The sequence below is a fragment of the Sphaeramia orbicularis genome, chromosome 24 (assembly GCF_902148855.1).
Source record: "Sphaeramia orbicularis chromosome 24, fSphaOr1.1, whole genome shotgun sequence".
Taxonomy (NCBI): domain Eukaryota; kingdom Metazoa; phylum Chordata; class Actinopteri; order Kurtiformes; family Apogonidae; genus Sphaeramia; species Sphaeramia orbicularis.
The window spans coordinates 18,504,261-18,523,211 of NC_043979.1; the positions used below are offsets into that span (position 1 = coordinate 18,504,261).

An 18,951-nucleotide genomic window follows, 5' to 3' on the forward strand; every position below is an offset into this window, starting at 1 on the left:
CCATTTAATTTTGCTGTAGCTTTGTTTGACTCAGTAGCTAGTTTGAACTATGAATTACACCTTTTGTATGAGTCTTCAGTCTGCTGCTGAAAGAATCGAATGGACTTTTTGGAAAATGATCAAGTCCCATTTCAGAAGAAGACGTCTAGAATTAGTCTAAATTTGATGTTTAAAAGACGTCCATAATGACCACATTTGGACAATAAATAGCCCTTACACGGAGGTCCCTCAGACATCATCATTAGATGTTCATTTGAAAACAGACGTCACCTGGCTTTACAAAACAACCCCTTCAGTGGACTGAAACTGGACATCCAAAAATGACCTAGAAAAGACGTCACTGTGACGTCACATTGCTCAGCGGACTAATGTGACCACTAATTCATCTGGTTTTTTCATCCATCCATGTCCATCATCTATCTATCTATCTATCTATCTATCTATCTATCTATCTATCTATCTATCTGAGAATAGAATAATTTACCAGAAATTAAGAAATAACTGCTGTAAGAATGTAGCGTTTTCACTGTGAACGTTGAGGATTTTTTTTTTTTTTTCCTGGTTCAGAGAAATAAATGCACATGTTTTAACTTCCAAATGAATTTTGATCTACAGTCTTTCCTACATTTAGAGCTGTGTACAGACTCAAACATGATACAAATGATTTTATAGGGATAATCTGTGTATTTCCATCTGTTCATAGTACAACCACTGTATATTATATTCACAGCACATCCACCTGTTTACATGTCTAATACTGCCTTATCATGTACATACTGTAGATACTCAACATTCTGCATTTGCTGATTATTGCACTTCTATTTAGATACTGAGTGCATCTCGTTGTTTTGTACATGTACATGTGTAATGACAAAGTTAAAATGATTCTAAGAATGAGGTGATCTCCATGATGCCTCAGCGCCCTCCTGTGGAGAAAATAATGACACAGACCCCTATAAAAAAAAAATAATAATAATCATCATCATCATGGCAGCAAGGTAACATATGTCTAACAGCATATGTGTAAGGCACAGACTAAATAAATAAATATACTTAAGTTACATACATACACTTCCATTACAACATGAGATGATAACACTGAATCCTTACCCAGAGTGGAAAATGGCTGGAGGTTACAGGGACCTCTGCTGGTGACAAAGCAAAATTAGAAAAATGTTAGTTTCAATGTCATATAAAAAGACCAAAAAGAGTCCCAAGGGATTTTTTTTTTTTTACCTCTTGTATGCCAAATTAAAATGAATTAAACTCACTTCAATATGTTAAACAACATTAAATCCTGGCAGTAAAGTTTCTGTCTCCTTTTGTTTATCACACACATCTTGCTTCTATTAGAAAATAAACAGTTTCTTCCTGGTGCAGCAAGATTTTTATATGAGATTACTGACTCCAACAGTGATGCCAGAAGATAGATATCACATACATCATTTCAGACACTCAGCTTTAATTCAAACTATTATAACAAAATGGGTCATATATGTCCAGAAGATCAGAGGAATGTACTCTACAGGGAGAAGGAGGCATGTGTTCAGTCTCAGTCGATCGTACAACCTGAGGGCGTTTAGTTTTCCCCCTTTGTGGAGGTTTGAGCACATCTGTCCTCCATGTGATGAAACAGCAGCTGGATGATGCAAACGCAGACAGATGTTAACTGGTCAGTCCTCAGCTCTGTAACAGGTGTGTGTGTGTGTGTGTGTGTGTGTCTGTGCAAACACTCATTTTAGCTGGAGCTTATATGTCACACTGTGTTTCTTTTAACATCCTCTAATAGAAGGCTGACTATAAATCTGATGATGACACTGATACGACGCTTTTTCAGGATTTAGTTGCAAATATTATTCATTGTCTTTACATTTAATTGCTATTATACAGCACTGTGCAAAAGTCCTAGTCCAACAGGTTTGTTAGTCAAATACATTTATGATAAGCACACATATGCATTTCTCAGTCTCTGTATTAAGATCCAGTCTGGTTATATGTGTAGTATGTACAGCAGTAACAACAAATGTTTCAGGAAAAAAAAACAGCTTCTATAAACCAAAGCGGTCGTATTCAGTGTGACATCTCTTTGCACTTAACATGTCATTAACCCTTTTGTTCAGACGATATGAGATGTGTTGTATTAATTTTCTGTTTTATACCAGATTTCATTCAACACAGGGCAGATATTTGTAACTGTTTGGGCTCTTTCTTGTCATGGGGTCAGGGGTCACACTAAATAATGACTTTAACCATTAGAAGTAATTTAGTTCAATTTGTGTCATTTAAGGCTGTGCATATATATATATATATATATATATATATATATGGATAAGACTTAATCGTTAAAAAAAAAAGGTGAGAAATCCCTTATTCTCCATTGAACTGTCTTTTTGTCTCCCCAGCCTTTTCATTCTTCATCTTTCTTCAGGTGATACTGTCCTTTCTCCTGTATTTTCTTATTATCGGTGAAGAAAAGAAAATGAGAAAGAAATATTTTTGTTAATTCCTACCCTGAAAAAACAATTACATTAGATAGAATTTAATTGATCCCTTGGGCAGAGACCTCAGGAAATTGAGGATAAAGACTAAGACTTCAGCACAGTACTGTACATGAATTCCTCCTATTCAGGATGCAACATATTCAAGAAAATGTTGAAACAAGAGCAATTTATTGCTTATAGTGAAATAAAATAATGAAATGATGTGACTTGAAACAATTGATGTAAACAGGTGAACTACATGTTTTTTTAACCTTATTTTACCAAAATAACTGTAGTAACTTGTGTAGTTGTTATTGCCATGTCTTGTTTCATGCTTTTTTTTATATATATATTTTTTTTTAGAGCTGTATTTTTATTGAAGTTTTCAAATTGAAATAACAACAATAGGGGTGCAATAGAGAACTAAGTTCCTTCTGGCTGCAGGCAAGAAAGCCATCACACAGATGTGGTTGCGTACAAACTCACCTTCAAAGTATGATTGGATTACAGTTGTCAATGAAATAAATTGCATGGAGAGGCTGACCTTTTCCATAAGGTTACAACCTGATCAGTATCTAAAGGTCTGGAAAAATGGACTATACTGTAAAGAATGTAACCCACTGTGGTTGAAAGATCCTATATTTTGCCCAAATGTACGACCTTTGTTTCATGTTTTGACTCCTTTATGCCTCATGTTCTCATTTTATGCACCTCAGAACCATTGAAAATAAGGGTATGAATGAATGAATGAATGAATATTAGAGTATCAGTCTGCAGTCTCTCAATTTGGAGAAGAAATTAACAGACAAGCACACACAGACTCACATCATGCAATAACATAATACTTTTTCTGCAGGGTCTTAAGGCTTAAAACAGGGGTTTCAAACATATGGCATGTGGGTCAAAACCAAGCCTGACGAAGGGTCCAATTCAGCCCATGAGATGAACCTGCAAAGTGCAAAAATAACACAGAACATATTAAGGGTCAAGGGTGACACTGAGTCTTGAAAAGTTGTGTTTATCATAAAGTTAAATGCTATATTTTTCAGTTCTATATACCTGTTATTAAATGTTACGTGCATTTGTAGATCCACTGTGATCTGTAAGTTGTAATGCACATGTGTAAATGATAAAATGACGCGTAATATTGTTAAAATTGCACTTATTTCACTTCTAAAATGTCAGGTTGTTCACGGATGTTCAGATTATTCAAATTTTTTGTGAAAGGATAGTTTGCACCAAAACAAAAAGACAAATTTGCAGCACTAAGATTAGTTTGACACCAATGGCTTAAAGCACAGGTGTCAAACATGCCGCCCGGGGGCCAAAACTGGCCCACCAAAGGGTCCAATCCAGCCCGTGGGATGAATTTGTGAAATGCAAAAATTACACTGAAGATATTAACAATCAATGGAGTCAAAATCATTTTAATTCAGGTTCCACATACAGACATATATAGTCCAATTAGATTTCAAGTGGGTCAGAACCAGTAAAATATTATCATAATAACCTATAAATTATCACAACCCCAAATTTTCTCTATGTTTTTTAGGTGTAAAAAAGTAAAATTACATGAAAATGTTTACATTGTCAACTATACTTTTACAAAAAACATGAATAACCTGAACAAAAATGAACAAACGGAAATGTCTTGAGAAAAGCAAATGCAATTTTATCAATATTCTGCCTGTTACTAAATGTTTTGTGCCATTGTAATGCACATGTGTAAATGATAAACTGATAAACCAAGGCAGAATATTGTTAAAATCGCACTTGTTTTTCTTAAAACAATTCAAGTTGTTCATTCTATTCAGATTTTTAAGGAAACTGTAGATGTAAACCTGATCATAATATTATTTTTCTTTTTTCACTGTTACTATTTCACTGGTTCGGCCCACTTGAGATCAAATTGGGGTGAATGTGGCCCCAGAACTAAAATGACTTTGACACCCCTGGCTTAAAGTGTTTGTGGTGGCATTTTGTATCCAAACACATCTGCACTGTAAGCCCTGAACTTGTATTTACTAAAATGCTTTAATTACAATGCACTTAAATGATTTAAGTTTTATGAAGTTACTATAAAATGTTAAGTATATTCTACTAATTTGTAGACATAGTTGAAAGTACGAAAAAGTTGAAGTTGAATGGAATTAAATCACTAAGTTTTAGTCATGACCACACCTTTTTATCTTTGCATTGCATTGTGGGTATTGGGCATGTTGTTGAAAATGTGTTATTTTTATGTGCAGGGGTTCAGCGGGGTTGTGGTGTTAGTGTTAATTTGGATTTAATGTGTGTATGGCAGTGTTTATTGGCCTTTTTGTGTTTGTTTTTGTAGAGCTGCACCATGAGTCAGAGCCATCGGAAGAACAATGTCTTTCCTGTTCATCCAAGAAAATTATTGATAAAATTGTATTGTCATATCCAATCAAAATTCCTTTCTATACAGGTAAATGACTATGACCTATCTTCCCTTCATGTTACAATATATTAATATATTGAAGCATGAAGTCATTTGACTTAATTAAGTCAAATAATTTCATGACTATTTTGGTCAGGAATTGGATAATGAGTTTAATTGTCTTTAAAAAGTTGTTTAATCAATGATGTATTAATCTGGCTGCAATTGAGAAAATTAGTCAGTGTAATCTAAAATGCTGAGTTGGATGATGGGGTTGATTTTACAACAGATTTAAAGTACAAATAACTTGTCTTTTAGTGTTTTCTACTTAATACACTAGTCAACATTTACTAGGGATCAGGACTATAACTTTGCTATATTCGGGGGTGTAATTCTGGAAACTTGAAAATTTACTTTCCCAGTGGAGTACAGCCTGTGGATGCGGATGGTGGCCACACACATTATTGACATCACACCGTATGTGTTTCAGAACATTCTGAGTGGTTTCAGGTAAAACAAAATTGGAAGAGTAATTGTTGTGAACTCTAATTTCTAGGGTTGTATCACCCTTTTGCCAGAAAGTGCAATAAAAATTTATGTTTTTTTTTTTACCTTTTGGTCCATTTTTCTTTACATGACTAGGCAAAGTACACACATAATATATGAAGTCACCCAAAATATTATACAACATCAATTATTGTGCAAATATAAAACTGATCCCTAGCAAATGTTGACTAGTATAGTTTAAGTTCAATACTTTCAGCATTAAACTTGAACCTATTTAAACCAATTGATTAGTCGATCATTACTCAAACATTACTCAAATCATTTAAGTGCAATCACTTGCCTCAATTTTTTTGAGTAAACTCTACTTATCAGGGCTTACAGTGTGTAAAAAATTCAGATCTTTGAAATAGATGATCCCTTGTTGATTTCATACAGATCATGCAAAGACCTTGTCAGTTTTTGTTGGTCTTGTGTCAGTACCTGGATGCACAGCGGCTGCATCACCACAATGAGGGCGCTACTGTGCACAAAACCTCCCAGACTCTGATCAGCCTGCTCTCTCTCTCTCTCTCTCTCTCTCTCTCTCTCTCTCTCTCTCTCTCTCTCTCTCTCTCTCTCTCTCTCTCTCTCTCTCTCTCTCTCTCTCTCTCTCTCTCTCTCTCTCTCTCTCTCTCTCTCTCTCTCTCTCTCTCTCTCTCTCTCTCTCCTCTCTCTCTCTCTCTCTCTCTCTCTCTCTCTCTCTCTCTCTCTCTCTCTCTCTCTCTCTCTCTCTCTCTCTCTCTCTCTCTCTCTCTCTCTCTCTCTCTCTCTCTCCATCCAGCCTCCCAGTGTTTGAAGGGAGGAAAAGATGGCACCTCATACGCCGCTGTCAGACTCTCCGCCCGGCTTCCCGTCCCTCGGACAGCGGCGTCATGGCCTCTGAAATGGCTCCGATCGAACCTCCAGCCGCCTGACGAAGACACCGGACAACAGCTGATTCTTTTCTAAAACCCAGACCTGAAAACTGTGGGCATCCGTGTAGCATTTTCCCCACCCTGTCGCCTTCTCTCCCCTCAACATCTGCACATCCAGCCGGCTGCAGGCTCACTGTAAACCCACTTAGACCTGCTTCTGCTGGACCTGGATCTTTTTTATTTTTATTATTATTTTTATTTCAGCAGATCTGGACTCAAGGAAAAAGCCCTGATCGGACAGAAAACATTCTTCAACATCCAGTTCAGGAGGAGAGGAGAGGAAGATGAGGTAAGCACATGGATGCGTTGCTCTTTTGCTGCATAATAAACGCCAAAGCGCAGATTGCTGTGATTCTACTGCGCATTATTATCGGATATTAAACGGATAGAGGCAGATAAGCCCAAATATCCTATTAAAGGACATACTGTGGGCTTTTGTGGAGCACTTTATTAAAAGGGCTGGTGTTGGGCATTCACTGCAGCACAAAAGGTGTATTAAGAGAGCACGCGCTTTTATTGACCGGTGGGTCACTTGGTGGGAGACATTATGTCCACAATAAAGACATAGTATATGGACACAATACAGAGAAACAATGCAGAGGGACGGGGCTGTGACATGAAACAAGCTAACATCTCTGACTCTGTCATGTGTCACGTGGAGGCTGTCTGCAGAGAAAAGGAGCAGTCGTCATGGAAACCAGGCTACACGCGCAGAATCGTTACAAGCATTACGGTACTCAACCACGATGGAGGTCCGATTATCGACTTGTTTGATTATTGGTTGTCGCATGTGTTGCCGTTATTATTGCTGCCGTGCTGTGTAAGCTGTCCTCGCGCACGCACACAGGCCTACATGAGACGCGCACACGCAAGCACGCGCACACACCCTCCGACTCGGCGCCAATCAGCGCGCGGCGGTCATTAGCGCATCCAGACCCAGCTGTTCAGGCAGTGGATGTACTGGTAGACTGTCGGCCAATCAGGTGAGATGTTACTAGAATGAGCCAGCCGGGCAGCCAATCAGCTGCGGCTCTGCGGTGGGAGCGTGCGGGTGGGGCAGCAGCGCCTGGCACAGGTTCAGGAGGAACAGGAGGAACCCGGGCTCCGTCTAATTGCTGTTGGCGCTGAAGGAGCTGTGCGTGTGAACTGCGTGCGTCAGGAGGTCAGAGAGGGATTGTGACATAAGAGAGCTCCGGGTCAGTCCTCCATCATGTACTTGTGCTTTTCTTCAGCTGGAGACAGAGCAAACACATCATAAGGCAAACACAGTCTTATGTATCACACGTGTTTAAAACTATACATAGAAGATAAATACAAATAAAATCCAGTGTTCAACTACTTAACCAGATGGACATGATCATATATGTTATCATGACATGAGGAACTAGAATTTTATAAACAACAGTTCCAAGAAAAAGTATGTGAATCCTTTTCAACCTCAGTTTTCTGCAAAATAGGATCTGCGTCTGTGTCACAAACATAGACAAACACAATGTTTTAATGTGGTATTAGCTTATTTACATTTTATGTACTAGTCATGCAGAAAACTGGGAAATTTCAAAGGGTTTACATACTTTTTTGCCACTGTAACTTTTCCTCCACAGAAAGCATAATTCTACTTTACTTACTCTACTACATTCTGATTTTAGTCAGTTTTTTTTAGTGCTTTATGTAATTTACACTCAACAAAAATATAAATGCAACACTTTTGTTTTTGCTCCCATTTTTCATGAGCTGAACTCAACAATCTAAAACTTTTTCTATGTACACAAAAGGCCTATTTCTCTCAAATATTGTTCATAAATGTGTCTAAATCTCTGTTAGTGAGCACTTCTCCTTTGTCCTTTGCTGAGATAATCCATCCACCTCACAGGTGTGGCATATCAAGATGCTGATTAGACAGCATGATTATTGCACAGGTGTGCCTTAGGCTGGCCACAATAAAAGGCCACTCTAAAATGTGCACTTTTACTGTATTGGGTGGTCCAGGGGGGTCAGAAAACCAGTCAGTATTTGGTGTGACCACCATTTTCCTCACACAGTCTTCTTCATGAATTCTTTGAAACACCTTTGGAGATGGCTTATGGTAGATAAGTGAACATTCAATTCACAGGCAAAAGCTCTGGTGCACATTCCTGAAGTCAGCATGCCAATTGCATATTCCCTCAAAACTTGTGACATCTGTGGCATTGTGCTGTGTGATAAAACTGCACATTTTAAAGTGGCCTTTTATTGTGGCCAGCCTAAGGCACACCTGTGCAATAATCATGCTGTCTAATCAGCATCTTGATATGCCACACCTGTGAGGTGGATGGATTATCTCAGCAAAGGAGAAGTGTGCACTAACACAAATTTAGTAACACAGTATTTGAGAGAAATAAACCTTGTGTATACACAGAAAAAGTTTTAGATCTTTGAGTTCAGCTCATGAAAAAAAGGAGCAAAAACAAGTGTTGCATTTATATTTTTGTTCAGTGTATAATATTGTTTTTTATCAGTACGTGAACTGCAGTCATAGCTTCAAGTTAAAATACTCTTTCATCACTAAAACTACATGCTATATCTGAGCAGAAAAATACATTTTCAATAGTTATGCTACAAGAAGCAGTCAGGTTTTTGTTTATCAAAACGCTTAGTACTATGTACAGTAAAGTCTGTTTGATTCCATACACATAGATGATATGTGGCTGATAATTATGTACTTTATTTTTGCTTTGGACACTAGTGGTATAGGGTGAAAAGAGGGCAAGCCACTGGTTTTGGACCCTTTCTTCACAATAGTAATTTCAATCATTTGATGAAATTGAACAAATAGACAATTGTTTTCCATGAAATACATTTGTCATAAACAGCTCGACTGCACTGACAACATGATTCAAAGGAAGGGAGTATGAGCATAAGACAAGTATCAATAATACATGTATTACCACTTAAATGCAAAATACAACCTGATCTTAATTTATAGGTAGAGTTAATCCTAAATGACTTTCTTCCTGCATTGTAAACTCATCCCACATTAAAATACACTAGACTGTATAAATAGATCCCTTGCCAGTAAAAGAAATGCGACCACGGAGGAGCTGATTTTGATCTAAACTGCCCCGACAAGCTGTCTGCTGATACACTTGTTATCTCCAGTTTTGTCTGACAGCCATTTAAATCCACAGCTGTGATTTGAGCTGACTGTCTCTGTGCTTTATGGAGGTGCTCTGTAGGTGGCAACATAGACTGTGACTCACCACTACAAGTCAGTGCCACTGTAGAGTCTGCAGCCGCTCAGATGAGGATGTGGGAGTGTGTCCCTGCCTGTGTGTGTGTGTGTGTGTGTGTGTGTGTGTTACATGTGTGGATCTGCATGGATCTGCATATGTTTACATGTTGTCTCTCTTATTTGTATATGTGTTACTGGAACAGCTGGTGATTTATGCTGCGATCTAAGGAGCATTGATCTCCATATGTGGGTTGCTTTGAGCTCCAGTATTAACATACAGTATGAAGGCAAATGTTTAAAGTTTATCATGTTATTTTTATATTTATATGTTTTAAACATAATCTCTTTGCTGTGTTAACCATAAAATCTGCAGCGGCAGCTCACATATCATCTTGAAAATACATTAAAACTGAGTTCAAAAATTAAAAATTAGGCTCCTGCTCAATAAATCCTGATAAGTAATCCTGTTTGGGTTTTCCTTCTGTCAATATTTAACAAAACCAAAATCCTGAAACAAGCTCAGGGACTGTATCTGTTTCTCATTTGTCAAGATTACACTTATTAGTTTCAATTATCTGCAGATGTGGACTCCTGGTACTGTACTCTCTTGGGGAAAAAAAAATAAAAGAAAAATTCTGGGACAGTAAAGCTGAGCTTGATCGTCCTAGTCTGCGATTTGGGTTGTAAGGCTGATGCTTGGCTTGATGGAGCCTGTCTGTCTGATTCCTATAAGGAGTTATCTGGAAGCTGATCGTGATTCTCTCCAGTCCCCCCTCCACCCTTCCTTCTACCACGTATTGATTAATAGACTGTGATTCGCAAACACAGCAGCCTGTGTCTTCTCTGTGTTCATGTAAAAGTCTGGCAGTACATGAATAACAGATAGGAGCTGTGATGGATTAAATAACTGTACAAAGTACTGTTTTGGACTCTGGTGAAGCCTTGTATAGCTGTTGAGTGCATGCAAAGTGCCACATTCTGCAACTAAGTGACCGTTTTGTGCATTTACGGGTGAGTGGTTTGTCCCTTTCATGAAGTTTGACAGTAGAGAGATTGATGTGTGGTTCTGCCTGAGGCCTGATTCCTGCCCATGGTGGCCTCCTGCCATCACCACTGCCTCCATTTGTGTGGATTGGAGCGTTTCATTATGGTCTGAAAGCAAAGTGTGGGCCCTATCGATCTGGCAGCGTCACTGTGGCCTGATGTTATATTGACAGGAGCAGTTGGTGGTATGTGTGTGACCCATATGAATTGTAATATTAATAGTAACTGTGTGCTGAATTAGTAGAGCACAAGGTGAACTTACCTTAACCCTGGAGCAGGAAAACAGCCTTCTACAATTAACAATAACTCTTTCATAGTCATACATCTGCACATGGGGTATCGTACCTTTAATAAATCACAGAAATATGTAATTGTCTGTTATGACCTGCTGCTTAAAGAGAGTCCTGGTCACATTTCTCTCTAAGTGCATTGTTTCTCAGGCCACAGCTGCAAGCTTTGATGTTCCACAGGTGTGTGTGAGATCCATTACACCGCCATTATAAAGTTACAGCCTGAAAGAAACTCTGAGTCATTCTCAAGCATAGGTCATCTCATGTCATCTACACAGCAAACATTACAGATCATCATTAAACAGGCCTCACGTGGTTTCACAATACCCTGTTCATCTGCCCATCTGGTGCAAACATGCAGGTTGAAATGTAGATACAAAGAAATACTTGATTGTTTGGGTATTTCTGACATTTTTACTAGCTGTTTTGCTGGCAGGACAGTGAAGGTATGGAATAAAAATAGATATTTCTCTGCAGTATAAGATGCAACATGTTATCTTTGTGCAGCTGCACAGAACTGAGACATAAGGCTTTATGCTCCATTCAGATTTATTGCTCACATCTGATGTTTTTTATGTGCAAAGGATCAAAATCCACAAAAGCAGCAATGTTGGATTATTCAGATTGTTTCCCTCAGTAAAAGTACTGATACACACTATGAAAACAGTGCATGCCAATACTCACCATTAAGAAAAGGTATGTTTTATCAATAAGTCACTGTGCAGTGTTATGGTCCTGTCTGTGATTTATTTATATATTATTATTATATTATATATTATTCCGCAAGTGGAACCCATGTGCAATATTTGATATCCTAGACGGATGTCCATACACTAGCTGAACGTGAACTAGCTTGGTAGCTCAGAGCAATGTCACAGGTACAAAACCAGAGTTGGAAGACTCTCCATCTTCTGTAAGGTCTCCGATTTGGGAGCATTTTGGATTCCCTGTCAGTTATGTCAATGGAAAGAGACAAGTCGACAAAACAAGAGTTGGTTATATTTCTGGTAAAACATCAAATTTGTGAAATTGGCCTCCTTCACTGTACTGAAAACGTACCAAAAACGTACCAAACTGGAATTTTTGTGTACCATTTCACCCCTACTGAACATTGTTACATCCCCTTTTTGTCATCTTCTTCATTATGCATTTTCCAGTTTTATTTTAAGCGAAATGATCGATTTTGGAACAACAAACAGAGGATGCACAAACCTCTAAAGAGTATACATGTAGCCTACTTAAGGTTCAACTTGCTCTGGATTTTTCAGTGTCTTGTTTGTATTTATATAAGGCTGTAGCTGTAGCCCAAAGATTGTACGTTTGCATGATACTGCAGCTGCACCACATATGTGACAATTCTAGAAAAAGCACAAATGCTACATGTGCTGTCATGTACTGATCACTATTAATACTCTGATGTCAATTGAGGACATGATATCTAAAGAAGCTGTCAGTGCTCTAGCTCAGTCTGTGATCTGCTGTAATAATGAGGGATTCAGCTCTGTAATTTCATGTGTGTCTTGTGTCTGAGTCCATAAATTTACTTCAGTTTTGTACAGGAGTCTCCAAACAGCCGACATAAATATCAAATGCCTCGGCTTTGGAGTAAACGTGTGAAGATGTCTGATCAGAGAGCCATAAAAAGGCATTTAATTGGAACATTTGGTTCAGGAATGTTACCACAAGCCTTAGAGGTGGGTTGGTTTTTTGTCTCAATCCAGAGGAAACGGTTTGCTTGTTTTGTTTGGCGCTGCTGCTATTTTTTGAGTTTTTGCAACAGAATTTATTTGTCAGACTTGGAAGAAGAAAAAAAAGACAGATTTTCTGTTTTAGGACAAGCTGTAAAAGAAAGCTGTAATTTGTTGATGAAATGTTTGACCGCTGTGACTGTGTGTTTGCTGTCTGGGAAAACAAGAGGGCTGTGTGTGTATGACATGAAAATAAAGGAAGCAGTCACTCAAGCAGCTGTGAGATCTAACAACATATTTGTTACAGTGAACTGGCTTCGTACGGGTGCTTGAAGTCCTTGAAAATGTTTGAATTTCAGTGTTGTGTTTTGAAGGTGTTATGACCAGGAAATGCATTCATTCATTCATTATTTGAACCTGCTTTATCCTCACGAGGGTCGGGGTGGGGGGGCTGACGTATAGAGACAAAGAATCACTCTCACATTCACACCTATGAGCAATTTAGATTAACTGATTAACCTATCAGTGCATGTCTTTGGATGGTGGGAGGGGTGGGTGGGATAGTCCTGTTTTTGTCCTGTGATTTTTATTTTGGTAAGAGTATGTTTTGATGATTCTGTCAACTTGTTCTTCCTGTTTATCTTGTCCTTCCTGTTTGTCTGATTGTCCCCCCAAACCCTGATTGTCTCCACCTGTTCCCCATAACCCAGTGTATATAAATTGTCCTTGTCTTCCTTTGTCTTGTGCCAGTTTGTCTTGTTCCATACCAGAAGAACCAGCATCTCATCTCCTTGTCTTGTCAGTTCTTGTATATTCCTTGATTCATGTATTTACCTGTATGTTCTTTTGTTACTTTGTCCAAGTGATTTTGAGTTTATTTTTGAACATCTTCCTTTTTCTAAGTTTTTCCTCCTCTGCGAGTAATTTTGTGTTTTTGTATAATTTTGAACTTTTGCCTCAAAAGAATAATTTTGTGTTTCTGGTATTGTTCTTGTATTTTTGACCATTTTCCTCAAATGAGTGATTTTGAGTGTTTTGTTATCTTCAGGTTTTGTTTTTTTTTGTTTTTTTACTTTTTTGCCTCTACTGAGTGATTTTTTATTTGTACTTTAAAAATAAAGACTGTTAATTTTAAGGTACTATCTGGCAGTTGAGCATTTGGGTTCATTCCTTGTTTAATCGGTCTGAAAAGTGCTTGAATTCAAGTGCTTGAAAATGCTCGCAAATATAACTCTGTGATTTATGCATTTTTAATATTAACTCTGACAGGTTAAATGCCAAGACAAAGCTACTTACAGAGAGGTTAGACATATTGAAAAATAAAACTTTGTCAAAAAAAGAAAATTACCAGGTGCTCTTAGGTCGACTTCCAGGTACGTTTTTATCTTAATCTTTGGCTCAGTGCTAGTGTGCCTGAAAAACACCAAATGGCTTCCCTTTTTTTAGATAAAACTTTGTGTTCTCCTTCAATCTCGAAGCTTTTTGCTTATTATGAAACATAATTTTATATGTTTATAGCATAAGACAATGTATACCATTGTGTAGGAGTGTAAGAAAATATTGGTTCTGCAATATATCACGATATTTCATTTCACAATACTGTATCGATATTAAAAAGTACTGTATCGATATTTTTAGGTATTTATTCAAATGCAGATATTGTGGAGGTTCATTTTTGTTTTTTTGCTTTTCTTTTTTGTTTATATTTTATTCATTATTATTTAACACTCTTTTATTAAATAATGTTAGTTCCTTTGTTGGGATTGCACAAAAATAATGTAATGATGTTAGTTCTGAACTAATAGAATATGAACATTTGAGCAGGATTTTAAATTCTAATGTCTGTAAAACATAATTTAAGTTTTAACACAGGAACATTTTGTGATATAGCATTAAATCCTGTTCTGATCAAATAAAAATTTGTTTAGTATTTGTGCATATTTCTGGTGTAATTCAATTCTTCATGGAAATAATCTTTTAAAAAATGAAACAAACAAAAAATTGCCTTTTTAACAATATCATGATACATCGTGATATACCATATCGTGATCCTAGTATTGTGATTTGTATCATATCGCCAGATTCTTGCCAATACACACCCCTACCATTGTGATAAAAAGTGAAAAAAATAATCATGCATATATTTATTCCTGTAGATATGCATTTTACCCCAGAGATAAGCTGCTGTGCTGGAAACATTTGAAAATGACCCTCTGATGGGATACAGGCCTGCACAGCTAAAAACAAGACAAGACAGAAAAACAGCTGGTTTAGTATTTTTGGCTGCGAAAGAAGGATTTTGTCAAACTGGAAAATTCATAAACTAAAGTGTTTTTCTATAGGAATATGGGTTTTTGAGCTTTTAAATCTCATAGGTATGGAATGAATAGCAGATATACTAAATTACACTAATTTTAGAACTGAAACCATTTAGAACCAGGTGGGGGGGTGCATATCATTGTCACAAATATTAAGTTGAAAGACTATAAATTCAGAGCAATAGGCAATTTTCTCAGTTCTTCTTTCTTCCATCCTGATCCAAACTTATACAGGATCTTTGGATTCCCTTTGATAATTTAAATGATTATTTTTCTAAGTTAAGAGACCTTGCACTATCCTTTTATGTGGTATTGTTGTAGATATTAACGTTCTGTCTTTGTCTGGTTTGTTGTTTTGGTTGTTGGTTTTCGTCATGGTTTAGATCTGTGTTTTTTGTCATGTATAAATTGCAAAAATTATTCAAATGTCGGACAAAAAAAAGAAAAAAAAGACCCTTAAAAGTGCTTGAAAAGTGCTTGAATTTTTCCTTGAAAAATGTGTATGAATCCTGAGTGAAGTCCAACAAATTTGGAGTCGGGTGTTGCACACTGTGATGCATCCAGTGTGCATGTGTGAGGTCACGTGTCTTGTTTGTGTTGTGAATTTGGGTTTCAGGATGACAACACTGTGGTCTATGAGTCATAATTATGCACAGTGAGGTGTGTAGAGGCAGAGCTGATGTACACAGACGTGTATCTGTGTGTTTAAGGGAGACAGAGGTAATCAAATCTTTGTGAATGGGAGGGAAATCACCCCCTCCCCCTCTGCACCTTTTCTGCCTGCATGATTAAAATGATCAGCCCATGTGACTCAGACATGTGTGGTTGCTCTGTCCACGTCCGTGTGTGTTTGTGCATTTGTGGATGTATTCACGGCCGCGATTCAGTCCCCGGGCCGGAGAGAATGAGTTAATGTGAGTTAACGGAGAGGGCAGGAAACGTCAGAGGTCTTTAACTTCCTCTCAGTCACACCTCTAACGTCCGTTTAATCCCTTCCCTTTCTACACCTCCCTATCTTCCAGTGGCCTTCCTACATACAGGTGGACTGTGTGGGCGGTCACATAAAATGGAGATCAGATTGGATTACACCATGAAAAATGTGACTGGATAGGTAGAAAAACAGAATTTGTGCACTGACGCATTTATTTGTATTAGCTCCAGACTTTGGATTAGAAAGAAGATAATGAAATTGTCATCAGAGCCCTGGCGTGAAGCTTAAATATGGAGGTTCTCACATCTACCTTGTGCAAAATGTGTGGTTTTGTGTGTAGTTTATAAGTGTTAAAACTGCAGTGCTCAATAGTTTTTAGCATCACTGGGCATAAATCCCATAATTACCTTTCAGCATATTGTAATTTAACTCTGAGAGGACATGAGACTTCTGCATCTATTCCAAAGGTGTTAAAGTTATTTTAGTTCAGGGGCCACATTCAGCCCAATTGTATCTGAAGTGGGCTGAAGCAGTAAAATAATAACATAACAAGTTATAAGAGCAACGAGAACTGCAAATTCCTCACTGTTTTTGTCATGGTGCACTCCTGCGTTGCCACAGACCCCTCCCTCAGAATCATTATCTCCTGCAGCTTTATGAACAAAGTTGAACAACTGACTGTTTCAGTGTTTCTTTACCAAGCTGAATCAAATCAATATTTACCTGTAGTGTTCTTTAAAAAGCAGGTGGACACATGAAACACTGATGGAGTGATGATGCACATGATCCAACTCAGACCACATCATCAGTAAAACACAGTGAAGGCAGTCTTTTGGATTGGCACCAGTTGTGCACATACAGCAGATGATGTCAGATTATAAAGGTTAAAGGTCAAAAGGTTGCTTTATTATAATACAGACATTCACATACATAAAATATGTGTTTTCTATGCTTCCAGATATTAGATTGTGACATGCTAAAACAACAAAGCTTGACGTGTTAATGCATATTTTCTGCTCGTGTGTAATGAGGGACCTTGAATGAAGGTGCTCATGAATATTCATGAGGAGGATTACATCAATGAGGTGGAAGCACAACATGAGGAAGCATACATTACTTATGTCAATGCATCATCACAGGCAAAGGAAATTAAGTGTATTAAACAGTTTTGGAGAGTTTTTTATTCTTGATATTATTAGTTATCATGATAAAATTAAGTAGTGGCATTAAGATGAGTCATGGTTCAGCCTAATATTTTGCTTTGAGCACCACAAACTATTCAACTGGAAACAACAAAATGCAAAATTCAGTGTGCCAGACTTCTATTTTAACACTTGTATTAGACAAAGGTGGAAAAACCAGTTGGCTCACACTGGTATTTGTGCATTAATTAGTGTTAGGTATGCTTTTTCAGCGCAGATGCCAATATAATTGTTAGGAATGAGTGGCAAATTTTAGAGAAACTCCAGCACCAAAATTCACTAGTATTTATTGATAGGATACACATTGAACTGGAGTTTGTAGAAAAAGTGGGATTAACCCATAAAGACCCGGTGTTACTTTCCCGACAATTCCCAAATGAATTTTAGTATTTTAACCTTTCTTAAGCAATTTATTACCATTTATTATAATATTATCCTCTGTATTTTGCATTTCTTCAATAAAAATCAGGTATTTTCCCAAATTTAATTCACTGATCATGTAGATGTTCTTAAAAGTTCAGACAAAAGTTAATTGTCATAATGTCATAAATAGAGAAAAATTAAAAAAAGTGAAATTTTCAGTAAAATATATCATTAACTGAACATAAACCAAGCATTTCCATCCACTGTCATTGATCCAACTCCATGGGTTTTACTGGTGAATGAATGTTGTAGAAGATGACAGTTTCCACGTTCACTACGGAGCCTCTGAACATCCAAATGGCTCATATCTGATGACCATGAAAAGATGACAAACTGTATTTTACACCAATTATTGACATGGATTGATAGGTTTAATAGATCAGAAGTTATTAAACATTTTATATTGGTAGATGATTTTGGTCACCAGTGGTTGTTTGGGTCTTTATGGGTTAATTAGATAGTGGAAAAAACAAACAAACATACTGATAACTGTAAAATTGTGAATATTGGCAGCCATATCCCTATCCTAGATCTTAATACAACAAAATGTAACTTCTTCAGGTATTTACATGTATTTTTTTTTTTTTTTTTTTTAATTTTTGGCTAAATACATTTTAAATTCATATACAGGCCCAAAACATGAGGAATAGATTAAAACACTGCTGTTAAGTGCTTGTTGGTGCATACAGTGTATTCAGACACCATTTAGTATCTAATATCCAATATCCACTATCTAATAACACACACATTTGATGTTCCATATCACTGTATAGTTAAAACATGTACTTTGAGGTCATTTTTGTTTAAATCTTGTACTCACTGCAGTAAATTCTGGAGATAGATAGATAGATAGATAGATAGATAGATAGATAGATAGATAGATAGATAGATAGATAGATAGATAGATAGATAGATAGATAGATAGATAGATAGATAGATAGATAGATAGATAGATAGATAGATAGATAGATAGATACTTTATTAATCCCGAGGGAAATTCAAGTACTCAGCAGCTTTACATGCAGCACAAGAAGACAAAAAACAGACAGACCAAAACACAACACAACAGTGGGTTAGTAGCCAGTTTGACATTAAGGTTAGTATATATACTCTAAAAGACACTTGCTAAATAACTAAAGAACTACCTAAAAGAGCTTCCTGTACAATACTGTAAATAAAGACTTCTGGTTGTATTTACACATTTCAGGGCAGTGATCTAAAGAGAATCAGTGATTTAAGTGTAACAGTTATTTAAGTGATCTATGGTGGTTCGAAAAGTAGGTGTAGTCCAACTACATAAGGTGCTTGGATATTTAAAGTCTCGACGTGTCAGTCCTGATGTGGTCATGTCTGAGACTGAGACCGAGACTGAGAAAATGTGTATTATTGTGTGAGCAGTGGAAATAGGATGATATAGCCCCAATGGGGTCCACTTGTAATTTTCATATGTCCTTTTACAGAAGAATACTTGAATTTATATTGTTGAAGTGATTATTCACTCCT

General features: G+C 37.1%; 1 protein-coding gene across 1 annotated transcript in view; it reads left to right on the forward strand.

The window, feature by feature from the left end:
• Window positions 1-6,210: 6,210 nt before the first annotated feature.
• The window catches only part of evlb (Enah/Vasp-like b), a 67,707-nt gene continuing 54,966 nt past the window's right edge, over window positions 6,211-18,951 (forward strand). Inside the window, exon 1 of the mRNA XM_030128075.1 lies at window positions 6,211-6,630. Coding sequence (XP_029983935.1) covers window positions 6,626-6,630 — 5 coding nt within the window. The 5' untranslated portion in view covers window positions 6,211-6,625. The remainder of the gene's footprint in view (window positions 6,631-18,951) is intronic.